General features: G+C 42.7%; 1 protein-coding gene across 1 annotated transcript in view; it reads right to left on the bottom strand.

The window, feature by feature from the left end:
* Positions 1-22,095, bottom strand: part of CREB3L2 (cAMP responsive element binding protein 3 like 2) — a 113,728-nt gene that overhangs the window by 34,565 nt on the left and 57,068 nt on the right. Inside the window, exon 2 of the mRNA XM_036328567.1 lies at positions 9,699-9,915. Within this exon, the coding sequence (XP_036184460.1) occupies positions 9,699-9,915 (217 nt within the window). The remainder of the gene's footprint in view (positions 1-9,698; positions 9,916-22,095) is intronic.

Genomic DNA, 22,095 nt, shown 5'->3' with positions numbered 1-22,095 from the left:
CAGGTCCTCAATCATTTCCATGTGTTCTGCATAAATAATTGCATTGAGTAGATACTGATTCTTGGGAAGAGGGAAAGAAAAGATGCAACTCTAAATTAGGAGCACATGGTATATGTATAAATGTTATACTATATATGTATGTTATTATGTGTATATACGTGTATATACATGTGCATGCATATACATATGTGTATACGTATAGTGTGTGTATATTCTAAAAAAGAGAAATCACATGTGACAAGTACCACTTATAAGATATATCCATTTGCTAATTACATAACATGTCTAAAGTGAAAAGAAACTTTTTATAAATTAAACAAATATGCCTCAGCATTTGATAACTGTTTGCTCTTTGAAATTTTTCAAAGGAGTTAGCAAATCTTGATCAGTTTTTGATGTAAAAATCTCTTCAAGGGAAAACGGTAAGGCTGGGTTCTAGAGGCTGGAAGAGGGCAAGACTTCAGTGGGATATGTCGGAATCATACGAAACTATAGCCAACTACACGTTCAAATGGAAGTTAGAGGCCTGTCTGCCCGTAGCGCCCTCCCTGGGTGACTTAACACTGAAATAACCTTCAGCCATGAGTGGCAGGACAGTGTAAAAATAGTAAACGCTTCACTGTGAGTATTTACTAGGTGCTAAATATTGTCCTAAGTGCTTTACATATTTTAATTCATTCGATCCTAAGAGTAGCGGTGTAAAGCAGGTGCTACTGCTACCCCCACTTTACAGACAACGAAGAGATGAAATAACTCACCCAAAGTTATGCAGCTGGTACATGGCAGACCTGGATTCACACTAAGGCAAACCACATGCACAGCCTGTGCTCTGGCCACTCTAGTATACTGCTTTTCAGGAAGATGTCAATGGTTAAATACAGCTGTAACCAAGAGTGATTATTCTTCCACTAATGTGATCTTGAGCCCATCATTAGCCATTACAAAAGGTGAAATATTGGTTCTTTTGATGCTGCTTACCTTAGTTTATATAGATTTCTAATCTAATCTCCACAAGGTGAAAAACTCCAGGTTAAGATAACCCATTAATAGCTAAAACATTCTGAGTGCTCGCTATGCCCAGCCCCATTCTAAATGTTTCCATGTATTAGACCAACGATTGTCAACCTTTTCCCTCTCATGGCACACATAAACAAATTACTAAAATTCTGCAGCATAACAAAACATATTTTTTTGCTGATCTGACAAAAAATATAGGTATAATTTTTAGTTATTCACACCGGACAGCTATTGTGTCAGCTGCTGTCATTTTTGATTTGACAATCTAAGGGAAAAGAGGTCAGTGCCCCTGACTAAATAGTCGAGTACTGCATGTTTTAAAAAGTCTCGCGGCAGACCGGTTGGAAATCGCTATATTAGATAACTATCCAGTATACTAGTAATTTCTCTCGGATACCTCCCTCACTGTTCTTTCTTGCTTGGGTATACAGTGCCTCCTTGCCTTACTCCAGTCATTCATATCATGGCCAGTTGGTAAATTATGTATTTAATTATGCAGCAATTTACATAAATAATAATAATGATATCTAACATTTATTTAGTGCTTACTAACTGCCAGTCACTCTTCTAAATGCTTACTTAATACATGTTATTAACTATTAATTATTAATCTCTACAACAACAGTATGAGGTAAGTTATTATTCCCATTTTAAAGATTAGAAAAGCGAGGCACAAGAGTTAAGCAACTTGCCCAAGATCCCACCATTCATAAGAGGCAGAGCCCAGATTCAAATCCAGGCAATTTAACTCTGGAGATGAACCGCTATAGTCTGACAATGCTCTGCTTTTAGCACCTCAGGTCCTTCTGCAGGATACAGTGGTTAGAGGATGAATTAAATATCTGTGGGGCAGAGGATTGACTTCAAAGATTTATTTAGCAATAAACTTTTTTTTCTTTCTGAAGTTATGATTCTCACTCATAAATTTCCAAAGTAATTTTAATTGCTAGATAGATGAAAACATTGCTTTCTTATACTAGTCTAGCATTGCAATGACTAGGCAGACAAAGAAGTCATTTCACTTTTTTTTGTTTTTAAAGGAGAAGCATTATTATCCTTTTTCCTGTTGGAAAAAGGAAATAAAAGGCAATGCCAAAATGGTGATGAATAACCGAAGAGCATATATCACAAGCCTGGGCTATTCAACCCAACAGGTTCTTTCTTCAGCCCATCCATGTCAGAGGACCCAGTACTCTCTAAGCAAAGGACCTGCACATCTCCCCCACCCACCCCCAACCCCCTGCGCGCGAATCTACCCCCTCTAATTAAGATGGCTCAGACTAATGCTCTTGTCAGAGGCCCAAAATAAACACGATGAAGACACAGCTCTTCATCACTTCTCTGTGACTGTCCCTCGGGTCCCACTTCCTTGGGACATTTCAACATCAAGCATCTCCAAAGCTGCAGACTGGAAACCTACGTCATTATGACTCACCTCTACCCCATCCTCAGCATACACTATCGTGTGCACATTCTGCCCTGGGTTTCATTTAAACATTTCAAAACCCACTGTTTTCTTTGTCACGCATACTATGCACCTTCCCATTTTCCCTGGCATTACTACAGCCATGTACGCTTCCCCTGCTCTGCCTTCACCAGCTAAGAGACATTCTTTTCTAGTCTCCCAAAACCTCCATCCCACTTTCCTAAGGCCTTGTTGCCCAACCAACACTGAGTCACCACTGCCTCCAGCAGGCGGTCCCATTTCCCCCAGGCTACCTCATACCAGCAGCATTGCTCATCTGAAGCGCACAGTAGTCTGTTTTCATTCCCACATGTGAAAACAGCTCCATAAGTTTAGTTTATCTATACTACACCAGCCTACCCCACCACCCATAGCCCCTGCTAGAAACCTGACTAGCTCAATCAGAAGGAAGATGGTTATTATTTATGTCCCTGATCCCACCTCTCTAGACCTGAAATAGCCACAGTTACAGTCCCTTATCCCACCCCAAATAAAGTTACCTTGACGTGTGCATGGTACAGATACTGTACTAGACCACTTCTGTATTAGTATATGTTATGCTGAGTCTGTTGATTTTTCATATATTTTCTAACTTTGTTCTTGTATCATCTGGGAGGACAGGGACCATGTCTAGTTCTCTCCAAACAGCCTTAGTCCAGCACTACTAAGTTTTCTCCTTAGAAAGAAGACTGCAATTAAGGAGCAAAGCAAATGAATACCTAGCCTCCCTATTTAATTACAACGAAACATGAGTAAGATAGAGTAACTCGTGGTGAGACGCAAGACTGGGTCATTCAAATATAAGCTTGTATTCCTCAAGCAAAGCATAGACATAGCCATAGACATTTTATATTTTACTTGGATGTTTCTGCTTATCTCTTTATAACTTCCTTTTTTTCCCCCAAACAGAAAACCCTGCCTAGCATCTGGTTAACAGCCATAATCACAGGGAAAAAGGATTGGGCTGGATGTAGGGTGTCTTTCTGGTACTTTTGAAGGCCGAGCCGACATTCCTAGGACTGGCTCCTGTGGTTGCTGAACCACATGAAGTTCTTTAGCTCGAGTGTTTCAGAAAAGTCTACAAATTTAGCTCTGAAGACAGATGACTCCTATGTAATCTTAGACCAGTGTTTCCCAGCTTTTTTTGTTTGTTTGTTCACAGACTTTTTTGAGATCTAAAAATAAAGTTATAATATGTTCTCAACAGAAAAACTGACACATGTTGATAGCCCAAAATTTTGTATACTATTTTAGGGGTCTACAGTCCATCTGGTGTCCATGATGGGATAGTAGGGTATGAATATCTCATATACATAATGCCCTGTATAATTGGCTTGGGGTTCAAGGAGGGAGGGAGAGGAAGAAGGGAGAGTTAGCAGAGAAAGAACAATGAAGGAAGAAAGGAAAGAAAGAATGGCTAGAGTGGGAGAAAGACAGAGGGGAAAGAGGAAGAAGAAGGAGAAAAAGAAAGAGGAAAATTCTAATCAACTTGGAGTCTCTACTCAAACTTTATCTTATCACTTTGCTTCAGGTTTAGAAGCAATTATAAAAGAACTAGAGGCCCAGTGCATGAAATTCATGCACGAGTAGGGTCCCTAGCTGCTGCTGGCCAGGGCCTTCATTTGTTCCACGCCAACCCCTGGTGGTCAGCACACATCATAGCAAGCGCTCAAACTCCCAGTGGGTCGAACTGCTAAGGGGGCACTTTGCAAATTAGGCTTTTATATATATAGATTGCCTTTCATCTAAATAAAATTGGACAAGATGATCTGATTCACAGGCTTTCCCAGTTGTGATGAAATACATACTATCATCACTAAAAACAAGAACTTCTAGTTTTGCTTAAGCTGTTTTCCCAATGCAAGAGGTGAAGAATGTGAACTTTAGTGGGAACAGCAGTTTTTAAGTGTTGCCTAAGGATCCATCCTCCTCCTCCAACAGGTAAGTGATCTGCCCGACAGAGCACTTGGATCAAGAGGGATCCTTGTGGACTGCTCCTCCCTTAAGGGGGATGTAGAATGGGGTTCAAATGAATAAAATAATTCGGTTCCCAAAAATTTGACCATCCACAAAACTCAGAAAAACAACTGAAGCTAAGACCTAGACAAAGCTGCCCTGAGCAAGTTCCCCATCCATTCACGCCCACTGCCTGACTCACACACCCAAATGGTTCCTTCCCATGGTCATTATCCCCTACTAATAAAAGTGCTTTTGCTGGCATAGGAAGGTAGGTTTTACTCAGAGGGAAAGTGGCAAATAATGAAGATGAACTGGGGGTCAGAAACTGTACAAAATATATCTGACATGCTGTACCGGTTCTCAGCAAAGTACTAGCACAACCTATTGCAACACTGGATCTATAAATAGAACAAGGGGCCAATTGGTGGAACTGCAGGATGTGTGCTTTGGCCTAATGATTAGATAGGCTTCCTGGAAAAGATGGACTGATTATTTCTCCTCCCACTGAGCCGTTCGCATAGGTGGCACCCATGAGTCCCATTACCTTGCATTGATATTGATTAGAATTTAAAAACAAAGAGATAGACCACCTGAAACTCATATAGTATTGTATATCAACTGTAACTGAAAAATAAAAAATATTTAAATTATATTCTCCAAACCCTTCACTGCATTAAAGCTTGTGATATAGCCACAGAATAATAATAACAACAGTGTTATCACGGAAAAGAAAGGGACCCTGAACTTTCGGAAATCTGCTTATTTTCATTCATTTCACCAGGAATCTTTTACCATCGCCAGGGTTTTAATTCTACTTAACACTTCAAGGCCCAAATAAATTCTGCCTCATTTAGGCAATTTTTCCTGTGACCTTCAATGTGCTCTCTCCTCTCAATTTTCACAGCTTCATTTCCTCCTGGGACATTATTCACAACTGTCGGATCAAGTATGTGGGTACCTGGCATCTCCATGAGGCTCTGAGATACACAGAGGGAAGATCTAAATGTTACTATTGCATCCCATAAGAGTCTAGGTTGGTACCTGACACACAGTGGATGTTCAACCAGCATGTAGACTTGAAGGGAACAGTTAGTTTGCTAGATCGTTCAGTGGTTCTCAACCTTCCTAATGCCGCGACCCTTTAATACAGTTCCTCATGTTGTGGTGACCCCCAATTTCATTGTTATAAATTGAACATAATTAAAGCATAGTGATTAATCAAAAAAACAATATGTAATTATATGTGTGTTTTCCGATGGTCTTAGGCGACCCCTGTGAAAGGGTCGTTCGACCCCTAAAGGGGTCGCGACCCACAGGTTGAGAACAGCTGGTTTAGGTCATCTCTAATCTGCATATTCCAGAATGGCAAGGGCTGCAGAATGGCTAATTACACAGATGTTAATTATATGAATACAATATACAGTAAGTATTGTACTTGCTGTTTCCTCTGCCTGGAGGCCTTTCCCTGAGCTATATATTTAGTTCTTTCCTGTATGTCCTGCTGATCTTTGCTCAAATGTTACCTTCAAAGAAAGATCTTCCTCAATTATCCTATTTAAAATTTCAACACACCCCTGCCATAATTTGAATGTTTGTATCCCTCAAAATTAATATATTGAAATCATAACCACCAAGGTGATGGTAGTAGGAAGTGGGGCCTTTGGGAGCTGCTTAGGTCGTGAAGGTCATAATGAGATTAGCGCCTTAAGAAAGAGGCCCACAGAGCTCTGTAGCTCCTTCTGCCGAGAGAGAATAGAATTTGAAGTCTGCAACCAGAAGAGGGCCCTCACCCGACCCTCCTGAAACCCTGATCTAGACCTCCAGCCTCCAGAACAGTGAGAAATAAATTTCTATTGTTTATAGGCACCCAGTCTGTGGTATTTTGTTACAGTAGCTTGAATGGACTAAGACATACACACCCCCAACACAGGAACTACCTATCCCTTTTTCCAAATTATTTTTCTGTATATCACTGGTCATCATCTAATAGACTGTATATTTTACTTTTAATTTTTCTTATTTTCTATTCCTCACCTCACATCATAGAATGCAAATTCTATGGAGCATAGATCTTTATATTAGTAAATTATATGTACTCCTTTACTCAGTAATGCTTAGAAAAATCCCTGGCAGGTTAAGCACAAGATAGATACTCAATAAATAACTTTGGAATGAAATTTAAAAATGAATCATAAAGCATTAATAAAACACTCCAGGGCTAGGTCAGAAAACGTATCTCAGTTCCAGCCTTGGTCTCTCGGATTCCTCACTCTTTGGAAAGTAGCTGTGCTCCCCACTATACTACCAGTGCGTCCCTCATTCTTTGGGAAGCCAGCTGTCATGCTGTGATGACTCTCAAGGAGCCCAGGTAGAAGAACCAATTCAGCAGCATCAAACTGCCAGCTATGTGAGCGAGCCTCCTTGGAAGTAGACCTTCTCAACCTGGAGAACTCTGTAGATGGCTGTAGCCTTGGCCAACATCTAGTTTCAAACTCATGGGTGATCCTGAATGAGAACCACCTAAGTGAGCCACTCCTGAATTCTAAAATCCACAGAAATCATGAGAGGTAATAAATGAAAATTATTGTTTCCAGCCATTAATTTTGGGAGGTTTATTACACAGCAATAGATAACTAATACAAGAGGTCATGGAAATGACTTCCACAAAGGAAGTAGGGTTTGAAACAGAGGTAACAAAAAAAAATTGTAGAAATAACAGGCAAAGCAGAAAAGCAAGTATGGGGAGAAACCACGAGCAGCGGCGGGCACGAATGTTACACAGAAGCCACACCCACACAGAACCTCAGGATGGGAACAAATCTAAAGGACATTCGTACCTTTCATCTAATGCTAAAGTTCATTCTTAAAATAATAAAATGAAGGCAAGCATTGCATGAATTTATATAAGCTGAAACCCAGGAGAAGGTTGACTCCCTATAATTCTCCTCCATGTAGTGATACAAATGAGGAGTATTCAGTCACAACAGAGACCATATTGCTGAGTCTGAATTCAGGTCACTCCTGAAAGTGATTTAGTAAGAATTGAGGGAGGAGAAAGAGAGAGAGCAGGAGAAAGGGAGGGGAAAGAGGAGAAGAAAAAGAAGCAGAAGCAGGAGGGAAAGAAGGAAAAAGAAGAAAGAACAACAATTATAGCAACTCTACAACAGAAGAAGAAAGAGGAGAGAAAAGAAGGAAAATATTGATTAATTGAAATGCTATGTGGTGGGCATTGTCCTAAGTTCTTTAAATACATTAGCTCATTTTACCCTCACCACAACTCCACATCCTCAAATTATTTTAGTTCTATTTCTTCCTCCCCCTCTTCGCAAGAGACTTCCCCTCACCCCATTCTCCTGAAAGTAGACAACTACAGAGAAGGATTAAGTCATCATGCACCTAACCTCTTTTCAGGAAAAATCTGAGCACATAGTCAAGGTTCCAGCAGGGTCCAGCCAAGAAAGAATCTACTCACAGATTTGGGGCATTCCCTTCCCTGAGGATATAAAGTCAAATTTCCTAGACTGCTGATCAGTACGCCTCTAGTCAAAGGAAGAACGTATCTGAGATGAATAAGAAAAAACCTACAGCATTCTCTATCCCAAGAAATCATGTTCTACTGCCCCAAAGTCAGTTCTTGTAGAGGCCAGTGGTGGATCTCGGAACCCCTCCTGGAGGAAGGATTTCGCCACAAAGGTAACCCCCTATTTGAAGAAGCAGATACAGGTATTTGCCTTTAACCAAAAGGAAGCATGGGGGAACTTGTTCTGTAGGGAGTCACTTTCCAAAGATTCTGCCATATGTTCAGTAGTATAAGGAGGGGAGGAACCCCAGGTCAAGGTCAAGCCAGAGGAGGTGGCATTAGTAAGCATTCCCCTCCACACCATCCTCCCGTGAAAAGAGGGTATATGCTGAAGTAGGATTAGAGAATACAATTTTTAAAACTTACTCAAGGTACTGAAATAGCTGGCTATATTTCTGAGAAAACAAAACATAGAAAATTAATTATAAAAGGTATATAGATATACCTTAGAACAGCGGTTCTCAACCTGTGGGTCGCGATCCCTTTGGGGGTCGAACGACCCTTTCACAGGGGCCGCCGAAGACCATCGGAAAACACATATATAATTACATATTGTTTTGTGATTAATCACTATGCTTTAATTATGTTCAATTTGTAACAATGAAAATACATCCTGCATATCAGATATTTACATTACGATTCCTAACAGTAGCAAAATTACAGTTCTGAAGTAGCAACGAAAAATAATTTTATGGTTGGGGGTCACCACAACATGAGGAACTGTATTAAAGGGTCGCGGCATTAGGAAGGTTGAGAACCACTGCCTTAAAGAGTCTGGAAGATAAGGCATGTACTAATTAAAGGCCTATAGAGTAATGGTCTTCTTATTATCTATGAGACCAGAAAAATTAGACCTTCAACAAATACCATCCCAATGGCATTGATGATGGACATGAAAGGGTCACCATCAAGAAAGTCTAGGAATGATCACCAAGATCTCATATACATGAGGCTCAACAGAACATGCTGGAAGTGGACGGACAGTTTGCCCAAGAAGCTCCTATGAAGAAGAGTACTCATAAAAACTTTTTATTATAAAAAAAATGACATAGAGCATTATGCTGAGTGAAATAAGCCAGTCGGAGAAAGATAAATATCACATGATCTCACTCATATGTGGGACATAATGATCAACATAATTTGATGAACAAGAATAGATCCAGAGACAATGGCAAGGGAAGGGGGGGGGTGGGTTAGAGAACAACCAAAGGACTTGTATGCATGCATATTAGCAAAACTAATGCACACAGACACTGGGGTGGTGGGGGCTTGCCTGGGGTGGGAATGACTGGGGGGGAGGAGCGGGGGAGTCAAGTGGGGGAAAAATGAGACATATGTAAAACTTTAGACAATAAGAAAAAAAAAGAGCTTGGACTCTTGAAACAATGGAATTATCAACCAGATGGGCCATCCTGGTTTGTAAAAGGATGGTTTGCTGCCCAATCCACAGGATCACAGAAAGCAATTACTATCATCCAGTTAGAGCACGTTCCCAGAGTACACAGGCTGGGGTACAGAAATGTGCCCTGTGTCTCTCTGCATTTCCCCACAACCCAAGCACAAAGCTGCACACAGAGTAAGATGTGGCTACCGTGGGTGCTGACAGTACTATAGCCCACACTCCACACCCTCAAGTTGCTCCGAGTCAAAGGTGCCAAGGCCCTGCCCTGAGTTTACCATCATTGAAGCTGTCACTGCTGGTAACGTGGGTGAACGGTGACTGGGCCCGCGGCTCCTCACTCAGAGAATAGCTGTGCTCGGCCTGGATGAGAGGGGCTGGGGATGTTGGGGATGGCTCCACCTCCATCGACACACTCTTCTCTGACAGGAAGGGGTCATTCAGCAGCTGACCCAAGACGTTCTGGGAAAACTCATCCAGGAGTTCTGAGAAGTGCTGTAAGAAACAAAGCAGGAAGAACTCAGTTTCTTGGTACCATGATCTGATATTTACACACGAATTTGAAAGCAAATATATCATCCAGAGCTTTAAATGAAATCACTGAGATACAATGTCCAGTTATCAATGGCTGCACAGCATACTACCCCAAAGTTCAGGGGCTTAAAATACCAGAGTTTATTATTTCTCACCACTTGGTGAGTCGACTGGGTGGGTGAGCTGATTTTTTCTGGTTCTGCGATAGAACCATAGTGAGCTAGAAGGTTGGCTGGGGGCTGGGCTGGACCAGGACAGTGGACACCTGGGCCTTTTACTCAAAGAGGCCTCCTCAGGCTGAAATGGCTCACATGGTGGTAGAAATGTTCCAAGAGGGAGCAAAACGAAGCTGAATGACCTCAGAAGTCACAGATCATCCCTCCCTCCACATTCTTTTGGTCAAGGCAAGTGACAAGGCCAGCCCAGATTCAGGGGGTAGGAAAATAGATTCCACCGCTCAATGAAGGAATGGCAAAGTCACACTGCAAGAGAGTGTCAGCATGACTCACAGGGGCTATCACTGTAACTCCCTACCACCATCTGCATTGGGAAAATTTTAAAATAGCTATCTTGTCATTTATAGCAAAGTGTCAAGTTCAAAGGCATCAAAGGCAGCTCCCCTCCCTTCTCCCCACCACCTGGGCTTTGTTCCTCTCTAGTTTTTTCTTAATCTCTTTTTATCCCCCATTTCCAACACCACCAACTCCCTAGCCCCCACCCTACCATGAAGATGACAGAGGAATAATCCATACATATATTCACAGGGATCCTTATTGATTAAACGTTAGGGACGTTTCTGGTGTAGAAAAGAAGTTACCAAAGCAGATACAGCAATAAGAGAACTGATTGCAAATGGTGATATTTGGGTGGGCAATGAAAACTCTTAGGATTGACATGGGTAAGTCCTACCACTGAACTGGAGTGTCAGTGAAGGTGTTCTGAAAAGGAATATAGCTTGGGGAACGGATGCAGGAGGTGGCTCTAAGGTGCGAGCTCTAAGACTAGGGCAGAACTTCTCTTGTAATAAAGGAGAAAAGACGACCACACAGAGGAAGCCCTTGTAGGCTGGATCCCTAACGCAGAGGTAGATCGGTGGCTTTCACCAACACCACAGACATGAGAAATGGCTGCATCCCATCAGGACAGAATGCAAGACTGGCTGGCGCGTCCTAATCAGCATCAGTCACCTATGAGAACAAGACAGCATGGTTGGGAGAGAGTTCTCTGTGTACAAACACATTTAAAACTGAAAGGTCCTGCTCTGGCTGGTGTGGCTCAGTTGGTTGAGCATTGTCCCATGCACCAAAAGGTCACTGGTTCGGTTCCCCATCAGGGAACATACCTAGGTTGTGGGTTCGATCCCTGGTCGGGTTTGTACGGGAGGCAACCGATCAATATTTCATATCAATATTTCTCTCTCTCTTTCCCTCTCCCTTCTCTAATAAAAAAAAAAAACCTCAATAAAAATATTTTTAAAATTAAAACTGACGTCCTAAGGACCTTTCAGAATATCAAAGGGAAGAATTCCCAGATGCCAACTGTCTACATCACAATTACCAGAACAATTTTTAGTCATTTTATAATGAAATATGTTAAACACTGGAAGAATTATAGAGAATATTGCCACAGATAATCAGGTATTCATTCCTTTGGGAAAAAAATCTTATTTTTTTCATGTTTGCTGCTGCAACCTTTTTTCTTCACTCTTTTTTTAAAGAAATAAAATATGAAGGACTATAAAACTCCCACTCAATCGTCTTCTTCCCTCTCAAAGTTAACTACTACCCTAACCTTGGTGTTTATCATTCCCATCCACACTTTTACTGTGTGTATGTTTCCATTGTGCACATATGAACTTTTTAAACTTTAGGAAATAGTACCGTACTTCACACATCTTTCTGCAACTTTATTTCTCCAAAAAGTTTTTTTTAGATTTATTCATGTTTATACATGTAGTTCTATTTCATTCATTTAAACCTCTGAATTATATTCCATTCTATCTACCCATTTCTTCTTGAGGAGTATGTAAAGATTTTATTATTCTATATGATACTAAATAAACATTCTTGAACACGAAGGGAAAATTTTTTAAAGTACCAATCCTGTGACCCACCTTCAGAGATTTTGACTTAGTTGGCCAAAGGCACCACCACCAGTGATTCTAATGCTCACTTCAGTTTCTGAACCACTGAAGGTCGGCCCCACCTCCACTCCCCACTCCCCTCCCCACCCCACTTTACAGTGAAGTCCCTAGAAGTTTACAAAGTCCCTAGAATTCAGATGTGCCCAAGTCAAAGGAAGAGTCATGTATTTAGCAGCTACACATGCTAGACTTTAGACAGACACTGGGGATACAAAACAACAAATAAGAAGATAGAAAAAACCCATGCCTTCCCTGAGCCCACCAACGTTATGTGCTATGAATCGCCCGGGGAGCTTAAGACATAGATGCAGACTCCCAAGTCTAGTGGGCCTGAGGGTCTGCATTTCTAAGAAGCCCCCAGGATGCTGCTAGGCTGTAGCAAGGAGCAGAACAGCTTCAGGCTCAGATCAGAACCCAGGTTTCCTTGACTCCAGGATAACCTGTTCTGATTCCCTAAACAGCTCCCCAAAGACAAACTTACTGGTGGCCTGATGGTAAATACTCTGCAAATGTCTGATGGAGTTCCTTTCAAGACCAAAGTAAAGGTAACGAAAGAGAAATAAATCGTAGGATGTAAAATGCAAAAGCAAGAGTGGGACTCGCAGTCCCGGCATTTCCAAACCACACAGTTCTGTCCCCTGAGTTGCAATGTCGACTCTGGCCGGATGTGCTGGCCCTGCCACACCTCTGGAATCCACTCTGTCCTGAGGCAAGGCTCCCTTTGGTGGCTGCGCTTTCCCACGGAAGTTGCCAGGTTGGGCTACTCTGCTGACACTGCTTTCTTTCCCCGGCACAGCACTAATGAATGTTTCCATGAACATCCCTGGATAACCAATAATAAACCTTCCCAAACTGCCAACCATCCCTGAATCCCCTACTTTAGATTTTGTAGTAATTATCATCTTACCAAACAATTTAGCCCTAAATGATGACCAATCCTGAAGAACTCAGAGTTCTTATCAAATCCATTCTGATAAACTCTCCTGTTAAAGAAACTCCTCAGAAGAAGGGACCAGCTGTGCTTAACCACCCTGCACACCTAGGAACTTAGCAAAATGGTGAGCACTGAGTAGTTCCCAGGGAGACAGTGGTGCTGGGAAAGATATGCCAAACTTGTCCCAACCAGATGCGGTGACTGGGCCCAGCAACTAGCCTCAACTGGGTCTCCTTGACCGCTGCGGGCTCCAGGGCTCAGCAGACAGGTCAGCATCCCACTGCTGGTGCAGGGCAGGCCAGAACTGGCCCATCCTTAATGTCAGCCAGTGAGACAGGGGCAGATGGTCTTGGAGCCCAAACACCAGAGAAAGGAGCCAAGTGAACACATGTTAGCAAAGGATTACTCATGTGAACCCAAGGGCTAAGCAATTTTAGTTGCTCTTTCAAGAACATGGCCACAATAGTATTTCACCATTCTGCCTAACAGTAAAGTTTTAAGGGTTTACAAGTTTTAGGGGTTGACTTAGTTGGCCAGAAGCATCTATATTAAGGCACCACCACCAGTGAATCTAATGCTCACTTTAATTTCTTAGCTTTCCCACTCATTAATGCTCACAACAATCCCATTGTCCAAGATCTCAGTCACCTACTATTAAGAGACAGACCTTGGCCCTAGCTGGTTTGGCTCAGTGGATAGAGTGTCGGCCTGTGGACTGAAGGGTCATGGGTTCCATTCTGGTCAAGGGCACATGCCTGGGTTGCAGTCTTGATCCCCAGTGGGGGGTGTGCAGGAGGCGGCTGATAGATGATTCTCTCTCATCATTGACATTTCTATCTCTCCCTCTCCTTTCCTTTCTGAAATCAATAAAAATATATATTTTTTTAAAAGACAGACCTTGAACAACAGTCCACTTATTTCAGATTGACTGAACTTTTTCACATTGTTTCTCTAAGAAAGAAGTATTTGAGCTTCACAATCCAAATGCATGGAGATGTTCTAACAAGTATAAACCATGATGCTAGTCTTTGATGATTTTGATAGAATCAGGTGCTGGACTCACCTGATGAACTAAGTGCTTGAACATGTTAGACTTTCAGAAAATGAGCTAGGTCAGCGGTTCTCAACCTGTGGGTCGCGACCCCTTTGGTGGTCGAATGACCCTTTCACAGGGGTGGCCTAAGACCATCCTGCATATCAGATATTTACATTCCGATTCATAACAGTAGCAACATTACAGTTATGAAGTAGCAACGAAAATAATTTTATGGTTGGGTCACAACATGAGGAACTGTATTTAAAGGGCCAGAAGGTTGAGAACCACTGAGCTAGGTACTTTCATATAAGGTAGACATGTCCCATTTATATATGGGGAAACTGGGGCTCAGAGTAGATAGGCACATTGCCCAGGGCTGGGGTTGCACAACTGTAAAAGGCCGAATTGAGATTCCGCCCCAAGTCTAGCCAATTCCAAAGCCCATGCACTGTCTACCACAGCATGCTGCTTCATTTAGTACAAGTTCTAAAGTTGACGCACAGTGGACACTAGAGTTTAAAAAAAAAAAAGCCATGGCCAGTGTTGCTACATGGTTAGAACATCTGCCCATGCACTGAAGGGTCACAGGTTCAGTTCCGGTCAAGGGCACTTACCTGGATTGCAGGTTTGATCCCCAACCCCAGTTGGGGCACATGCAGGAGGCAACCAATTGATGTGTCTCTGTCTCTCTCACTTTGATATCTCTAGCTCTCTCCCTCCCTCCCTCCCTCCCTCCCTCCCTCCCTCCCTCCCTCCCTCCTCCTTTACACTCTCTCTGAAAATCAATGGAAAAAACATCCTCAGGTGAGGATTAACAAAACAAAACAAAAAAAAGAAAAGAAAAGAAAAGAAGAAGCCAGACTTATTGACAGCCCATCCACTCACTCATCCACACAAAGTCTTCCACATTCAAAGTGTAGAAACACGCCAGAGGGGTGTTAGATGGAGAGGCTCCTGGTATCACTTCCATGGAATATCGGCAAGAAGGATGGAAATATTTCCTTGCCCCTAGTGCATGGGTCTGCCAAAGGGTTCAAAGTAATGGTACAGAATCTCCAGGTTGGAAGAAACCTCCTGACAGGGTTAAACCCCTGCCTCATGACATGAATGTTCCTCCCCCACCTCAGGGAAGACGTTTGGCAACTTCCTTTAAGAAGCTATGTCGAGCCCTAGCCAGTTTTGCTCAGTAGATAGAGCATCTGCCTGCAGACCAAAGGGTCCCAGGTTCGATTCCGGTCAAGGGCACATAACCTTGGTTGCAGGCTCCTCTCTGGCCCAGACCCTGGTCGGGTGCACGAAGGAGGTGACAAATTGATGTGTTTCTCTGACATCAATGTTTCTCTCTCTCTTTCCCTCTCCCTTCCACTCTTTCTATAAATCAATGGAAAAATATCCTTGGGCGAGGATTAACAAAAAATAAAATGTAAAGAAAAAAAGAATCTGTGTCGAGGTCTTGTCTCCCAATTACAAAATACCCAACATATAACACCCTCCAACCTGGCCCCAAATGCCCTGCAAAGTCTTGTCTCCCTTAGAATAAATACATGATACTGTCATTACAACCCTAATGGAGTTTCTTATGACACTGTAACAATACAGTTGTGGAACCAGACAGCCCTGTGCAGATCTGCATAAGCGCCTTCAGTTCTCAAAACCTCAGATAATCCCCCCTGTAGAGTGAGGATAACAATAGCACCAGCTTCCTGCTGTGAGGATTAAATTAAATAAAATGTAATGCACTTAGTACTTTACTGACACAGCAATCATTTAAAAAAAATCTTTAAAAACACAAAACACTATCACAATTAAAGCAATGAAATGTTGGCATTTTCTACCTGCACACTGTTTCTCTAGAACATCCTTTCATTTTCCTCTCTACCCATCAGGAAACTAAGACAAAACAAATCTATTTCTTTTCAGTCATCCTAGACCAGTGGTTCTCAACCTGTGGGTCTCGACCCCTTTGGGGGTCAAACGACCCTTTCACAGGGGTCGCCTAAGACCATCGGAAAACACATATATAATTACATATTGTTTTTGTGATTAATCACTATGCTTTAATTATGTTCAATTTGTAACAATGCAATTGGGGGTCACCACAACATGAGGAACTGTATTAAAGGGTCGCGGTTTTAGGAAGGTTGAGAACCACTGTCCTAAACAGACACAGTTTAACTGATCTTTTACTTCCCTGACCCACTCCAGCCCTTCAAAGAAGAGTTACTTAATTTGATGTTTTTATTTTTCCTTGATGTTCCTTTCATAGCCAACTAAACTCTTTTGTCGTCAGGCCTTATAAACTATAGCCCAGATGTCAACATTTTCCCCACCCCGTCTGAGCCTGGCACGGATCATAGATGGTGTGCGCTCATCAACTAACTATCTCGTTTCCATTAGCATTCTACAACATCCCAGCCAAACAGAAAACAAATCCGAATTAGAGCCTCGGCCTCCCAACAGTGATAAATAAGTGCTATCGGTTGTTTACAGTGTATAGCCAAATCTACAAATCAGGTAAATGAGTAGGAGACATTGCTAACCTCACATCAGTTCCTTCACAACAAACCGCCATGACTGAAGCATTTACACTTGTGCTTGAAGCTCATTAACTAGCTGTCAGAGGAGCTTGCAAGGAAAGAGTAGTTTATGCTCTGGGCCGCCGCCTGCTGCAAACAGTTGGCCCAAGAACACAGGCCATGGGGCTAAGGCAGGGGAAATAAAGTAGGAGGAAAATGAAGGATTCATAATTCCTGAGCTCGAACAACTGGTTGCATGAAGTTACTAAGCTCTCTTCCTCCTCCTGCTCCTGAGGTCCGCTCACTCAACACATAGAGTGAGCAGCTACGCCGAACAAGGCACCGTGCTCTATGAGTTACCTGAAAGGGATGTCCTGTTCCCCTATGGACCAACGTGCTCAGAGAGCATGTTCAAAGCCATTTTGCCCTCCCAGGGCGGGCCCACGGCATCTTTTGTGTTGGAGCGAACTGAAGAGTGCTGGACCAGAGCAAGGACGGGAGAGCGAATCCAGGTCCTGCACTTCACCGGCTGTCACTCCACTCTTCTGGACTCAGTTTCCTTGTCTGTAAAACTCTCTCTCTCTCTCTCTCTCTCTCTCTCTCTCTCTCTCTCTCTCTCTCTCAATAGTGTATACTTTAGACTTGATCAGTAGTTTCTCACCTTTTTTTTTTTTTTAATGTGTGGACCCTTTTGAGTATCTAAAGAAAGGTTCCCGCCCAAAATATACCCACAGGCACTACACACAAACACGGGCTGGCTTCCAGGTGGCTCACCCACTCCCTGAAGCCTGCCCATGGTCGGCAGAGGAGGATTCCATGGATCCCCAGTTAAATACTCCCTGCAGAGGGAACAGCAGTAACACACAAATAGTGATAGGTCACTGCTAACAAGCCATTCAGCTCTAACACCCTATAATTTTCTGAAATGTTGCAAGCAATAGAACATGGGAAAGCTTTCCAACTTTGGAAAAGCAGGGGAAACGCCCTCTGGCTGCTTCTTGGGGGGTTTAGCTTTGTCCCCTGCTACTCTGCCCAGCAGTGAAGCAGGCTGAGGGCAGGAGGTGAGGGGTTCAGAAAGCAGAGCCAGGGGACCCCCTGCAAGAGTGGGCACCGTAGGCCTGCCAGGCTCCGCTGTCTGTGCCCCACAAAGACCCCATTCTCTAGGCCCGCTGCCTGGAAACGGCTGCCTTGGCTGCTGGCCTCTGGCTGATGCTTTGCTCTCAGGCAGAAGGGAAGAAGGGTTTTTAGTGAAAAATCGCAACGAGGAGCCTTGCCCAGAGCACAGAGCACTCCAGAGACTGGAGTCATGGAGGGAGGGGATGTGGTGGGGACAAGCTGGCCACCCCTAAAGCCACAAAGAAATGCAGAGAAATAATTCAGAGGGCAGCCTCAAGTTCACTTTAGAAACCAAGGTTTCCCTCCAGCAAAAAACAGCTTGTCTGTATTAGGCAGGAGGGAGGAGGGAGGAGGGAGGAGGAAAGAGGGAGGAGGGAGGGAGAAGGAAGAGGAGGAAAGAGGGAGGAGAAAGGAATGAGGTCTCCCTTCTAGGAGAGGGCAGCTTAGACTGGAGGGGTTCTTCCACCTTATATGTGCCCTGCGTGCATGTGCCCTACACACTTACTTACACACAGAAAATGGCCAGATGCCCACCAGGAGGGAAATGGTGGCTTTGTCAAAACCACAAGAAAAAAAATGGCTCAAAGTCAAACCCAATTACAGTAAAATTTCAAGGAGACCTAATTTGTTTCTAGTACCAAAACATAGGTGCATTACATATTTCTCTAAATAAAGACATTTGGGGCAGAAGCTGGGAACTCTGTTGCACAGAGATTTGGAGGGTTTTCTGTTTTGTTTTTTAAGTGATACTTGGTTTACTGAAATTTCACAAGCAGTAGCAGAAATTATTTTTTAAAGAGCCCTATTTCAAAACATACATACTTTGGTGTATCCAGATGCACCTTTCTTTGTAAAAGAAGTATGTGAAATAGGCTGATCAAATTATAATGGCATTGGGGGATGCTTATTTAAAGGAACCCCTACTATAAATCCACTGGTAGGGTATATTTGTCATAAAAGAGTCACCCCTAATTTATTTACGTAAATAGGAATTTTTACATAGGATATTTTGTTCACAGGAAATGCATCAATACTAATTCCCTTTAAATTACATAATTTTTCATCATTAAAACAAGTAACAATACACTTTCTCCAAATGCAATCTAATTCCGAATGGTCTATAGCAGTTCTTCTTAGCTTAACACTGGATATTGTAAAAAATTCCTTGTTTTGTGTCATGCAAACAAATCAGCCATGAGATTAAGGGAGAAGCACCCAGGAGACAATCAGGGCATTCCCTCATATCTTTCAAGGAAGACATGAGCTAAGGTCGTCTTTGTACCCTAAAATAACTGAAACTGGGTATTTTGCCATTCTGAAAAAAAAACTTCTGATTATACTTCTGATTACAATAACAGGCTCCCAACCACAGACTGGTGAAACGTGAAGAAACGTTGGCCATCATCTGGGCCTACCCGGTCATTCTAACTTGAGAAAACCAAGGTCCAGGGCAGTCCATGAAATCAAAGAGCTGAGGGTTAACCTCTTTACACTGTAGATTCTGTAACGAGAAAGATGGTGACGAAACATAAAGATCACCACACGGAGGATTTCCTCCAGGGAACTCTCTGAATAGGACGTATGTTCTGCAATGTACAACAGTCCTATCTCCGAGTCAAGGCCCGATGCCAAAGATGTCAGGTATAACAAATAAATAAATAAAGTTATAGGAGCCATAAAGTTTTCAGGAACAAAAAAACAGCATACTCCCTCAAAACCCTTCCTTTATTTAAGAGCCAGCTGTGTCATCATTATTACTGAGATAACCTCATCTTCCAGGGAAAAGGAAGAGTGCTTCACACGGGCCAGGCTCTGTCTGCTTGTTGTTTAAATTAACAGGGAGTGACTCACTGCCAGGCGGCACCCTTTCACCCCTAGATAAGAGCAACAGGGATCCCACAGGTTGCAAAACCCGATGCCGTATGCCCCGCAGGTTCTGGCTTACAGCCACCTAGACTTTTGCTCTGTCAGGTCTCACAGGCACGCCCCACCCCTCCAGAACACTGGCCTGCTCCAACACACCAGAGGACCCGAAGCACCCGAAGGAGTGTTTTATGCACTGGATTCATGAGTCAGAAGATTTATGTTCTGGATCAGCTCTGTAACTGTTAGCAGTAACCGTGGCAAATCACTCACACTCTCCACTCCGTCTGAAATTAGGAAAAATACAATCTGCCTTTCAAAACTGTGGTAAAGATAAAATGAATATGATCTCTCTTCACTTAAAACAACTCCTTTCGCTAAGAGTGGAATAAATCTTAGCTGTTTTACTGTTGTTATTACTACATGCCTAGCTGAAACTGGGACGAATTATTCAGCATTTCTCTGACCCATCAGCCTATTAACACTACACAGGAAAATGAGGCTCATTAAATACCTTTTATTCTTAGTGACCTCAAGCTAGATTCTAGTTTGCTCACTTGCTTACCAAAGGGCTCAATGTTCAGTTCATCAATTCATAATTGATAAATCTCCCTTTTCCCCTTTTGAAAACCAGGCCCATATCTCCAGTCTCAAGACACCTCTCCTATTCCATGCAAGTCCTCCACAGATCACCAACACCACCATCATATCCATATGTTTCTCGGTGCCCTTTCGTTTTGACCAGCAATAATAATTTGTATGAAAACCTCTCACTCAAACTTTTATAAGATAACTGGTCACAGCCAAACTGGATTACCAATTTTCCACTTTGGCGGCACCCTTGACCAAAAAAAAAAAAAAAAAAAAAAAAAAAAAAGCCCAGAAAACCCAAGGTGAGAAGAATGAGACCATCACCCAACAGGCAATTGAGAGTTCATGACAGCACCAGCAGAAAGGAAGAAAAATTGAGCAGTTTGGTTGTGAGGGAATGTCATGGACATGCTCAAGGATCCTGACCCGGACTAAGCAGCAGCCGGGCAAATTTTTCCCAACTGATGAACATTTTCAGGTTCTCAAGTCTTGCTCTGCAAGTGGAGCCCAGGTGCTCCAAAAGGTATATCTCTCGGTGTTTTTGCCACCAGAGAGTCCCTGTCATCTAGCTACATCCCTGCTCTTCCTCTTCATTTGAACTTGGAAGAGTTGGAGAATGTCTAAGAAAGGTGAAAAAAGAGGCCATAATCTTCTCTTTCTGCAAAAGACCATAAATAGAACCTGGTGATCTCAGAGCTGTCACAAAAAAAAAGCAAACTGAAACTATTCTTCAGTCCCTCTGAGAAACAGGTGCAAACACCACCTGTTAAAACTCGTTACCAAACAGCTTAATTGAGCATTTTCCCCCCCAAAAAATCAACTTAGAGCAATGCTTCTACTTTTTTTCATGATTAGACAGTGTGGATAACTGCTTATTGCATCATAAATATGCAGCATTTGCCTTCTGGTCGTAAAAGATTCTTTTCAGTTACCCATGAAGCCAATGGTCTCAGAAAGGACATACGGTTTGAATGCGATAATGATGCAATGCCTTGGTGGGGGTGGGGAATGTTTAGGTAAGGAAGTCAGCAAAGCTTCATTAATAAATAAGAGGTCAACAGGGCAGCTGCTATTGTAGTAGAAAGAATGCTCTATTTGGAATGAAAAGGTTTGGGTTAGGACCCAACTCTTTCACACTTGGCTCTGTGACTCATGGAACCCGAGTCTCTCTCCTTAGAATCTATAATAATAAAAGCATAATATGTTAATTAGGCTGGACAGCCGAACGACCTTCCAAATGTCTTTCTGGACGACCTTCCAGACGACCTTCTGGATGAAGCTGGGGCTGCGAGGGCCAAGTCCCTTGCACGAATTTCGTGCATTGGGCCTCTAGTATAAAATAAAAGAGTAGGACCAGTTGGTCTCCTCCCAAGGCCACTACAGCTCTGGCAATCTGAGACCAGTTATTATGTCGGAAGCCTAAGGGAATAAAATAGCCTGAAAACAAATCTTAAGCCTGAGTCAATGTTCCCTGAAACTCCCTCTCTAGCCTTTTCTGAGGCTCTTCTGGCAAAGAACTAATTCCCCTAAGGATGGCTGAGCTAACAGCTGGATAGTACTGGCTGGTTTCTGCCTTTGAACAGCTGGTCTATGAGACAAACAACCTGACAGGATTTTATGGGGAGAGAGGGAGAAGACTCAATTTTGCAGGCCAAGTATAGATGGAGAGAAATATCAGACTTAAAAAGTGTTTTGGGTTTTCCCATGATCTGCACCCCCTTACATGGACCCAAATCCTTCTAGCCTTAGCTACATAGAATCTCCACGAGAAATGGAGGAGAGAGAGGGGACTAGACAATTCTATGAAAGCCCAGAAAAATTCCTGGCCATAGTTTCATGCTTTCTGCTTCATTCTTTAGGAGAAACCAACAGTTCTAAAGCCGTTAAAAGGTCTCAAGCAGACCATGTTGGTTGAGGTAAAAAGATTATCATTGTAGACAAA

Source organism: Myotis myotis, unplaced genomic scaffold, assembly GCF_014108235.1.
Source record: "Myotis myotis isolate mMyoMyo1 unplaced genomic scaffold, mMyoMyo1.p scaffold_m19_p_11, whole genome shotgun sequence".
NCBI lineage: Eukaryota > Metazoa > Chordata > Mammalia > Chiroptera > Vespertilionidae > Myotis > Myotis myotis.
This window is presented reverse-complemented; position numbering and strand designations above follow the sequence as displayed.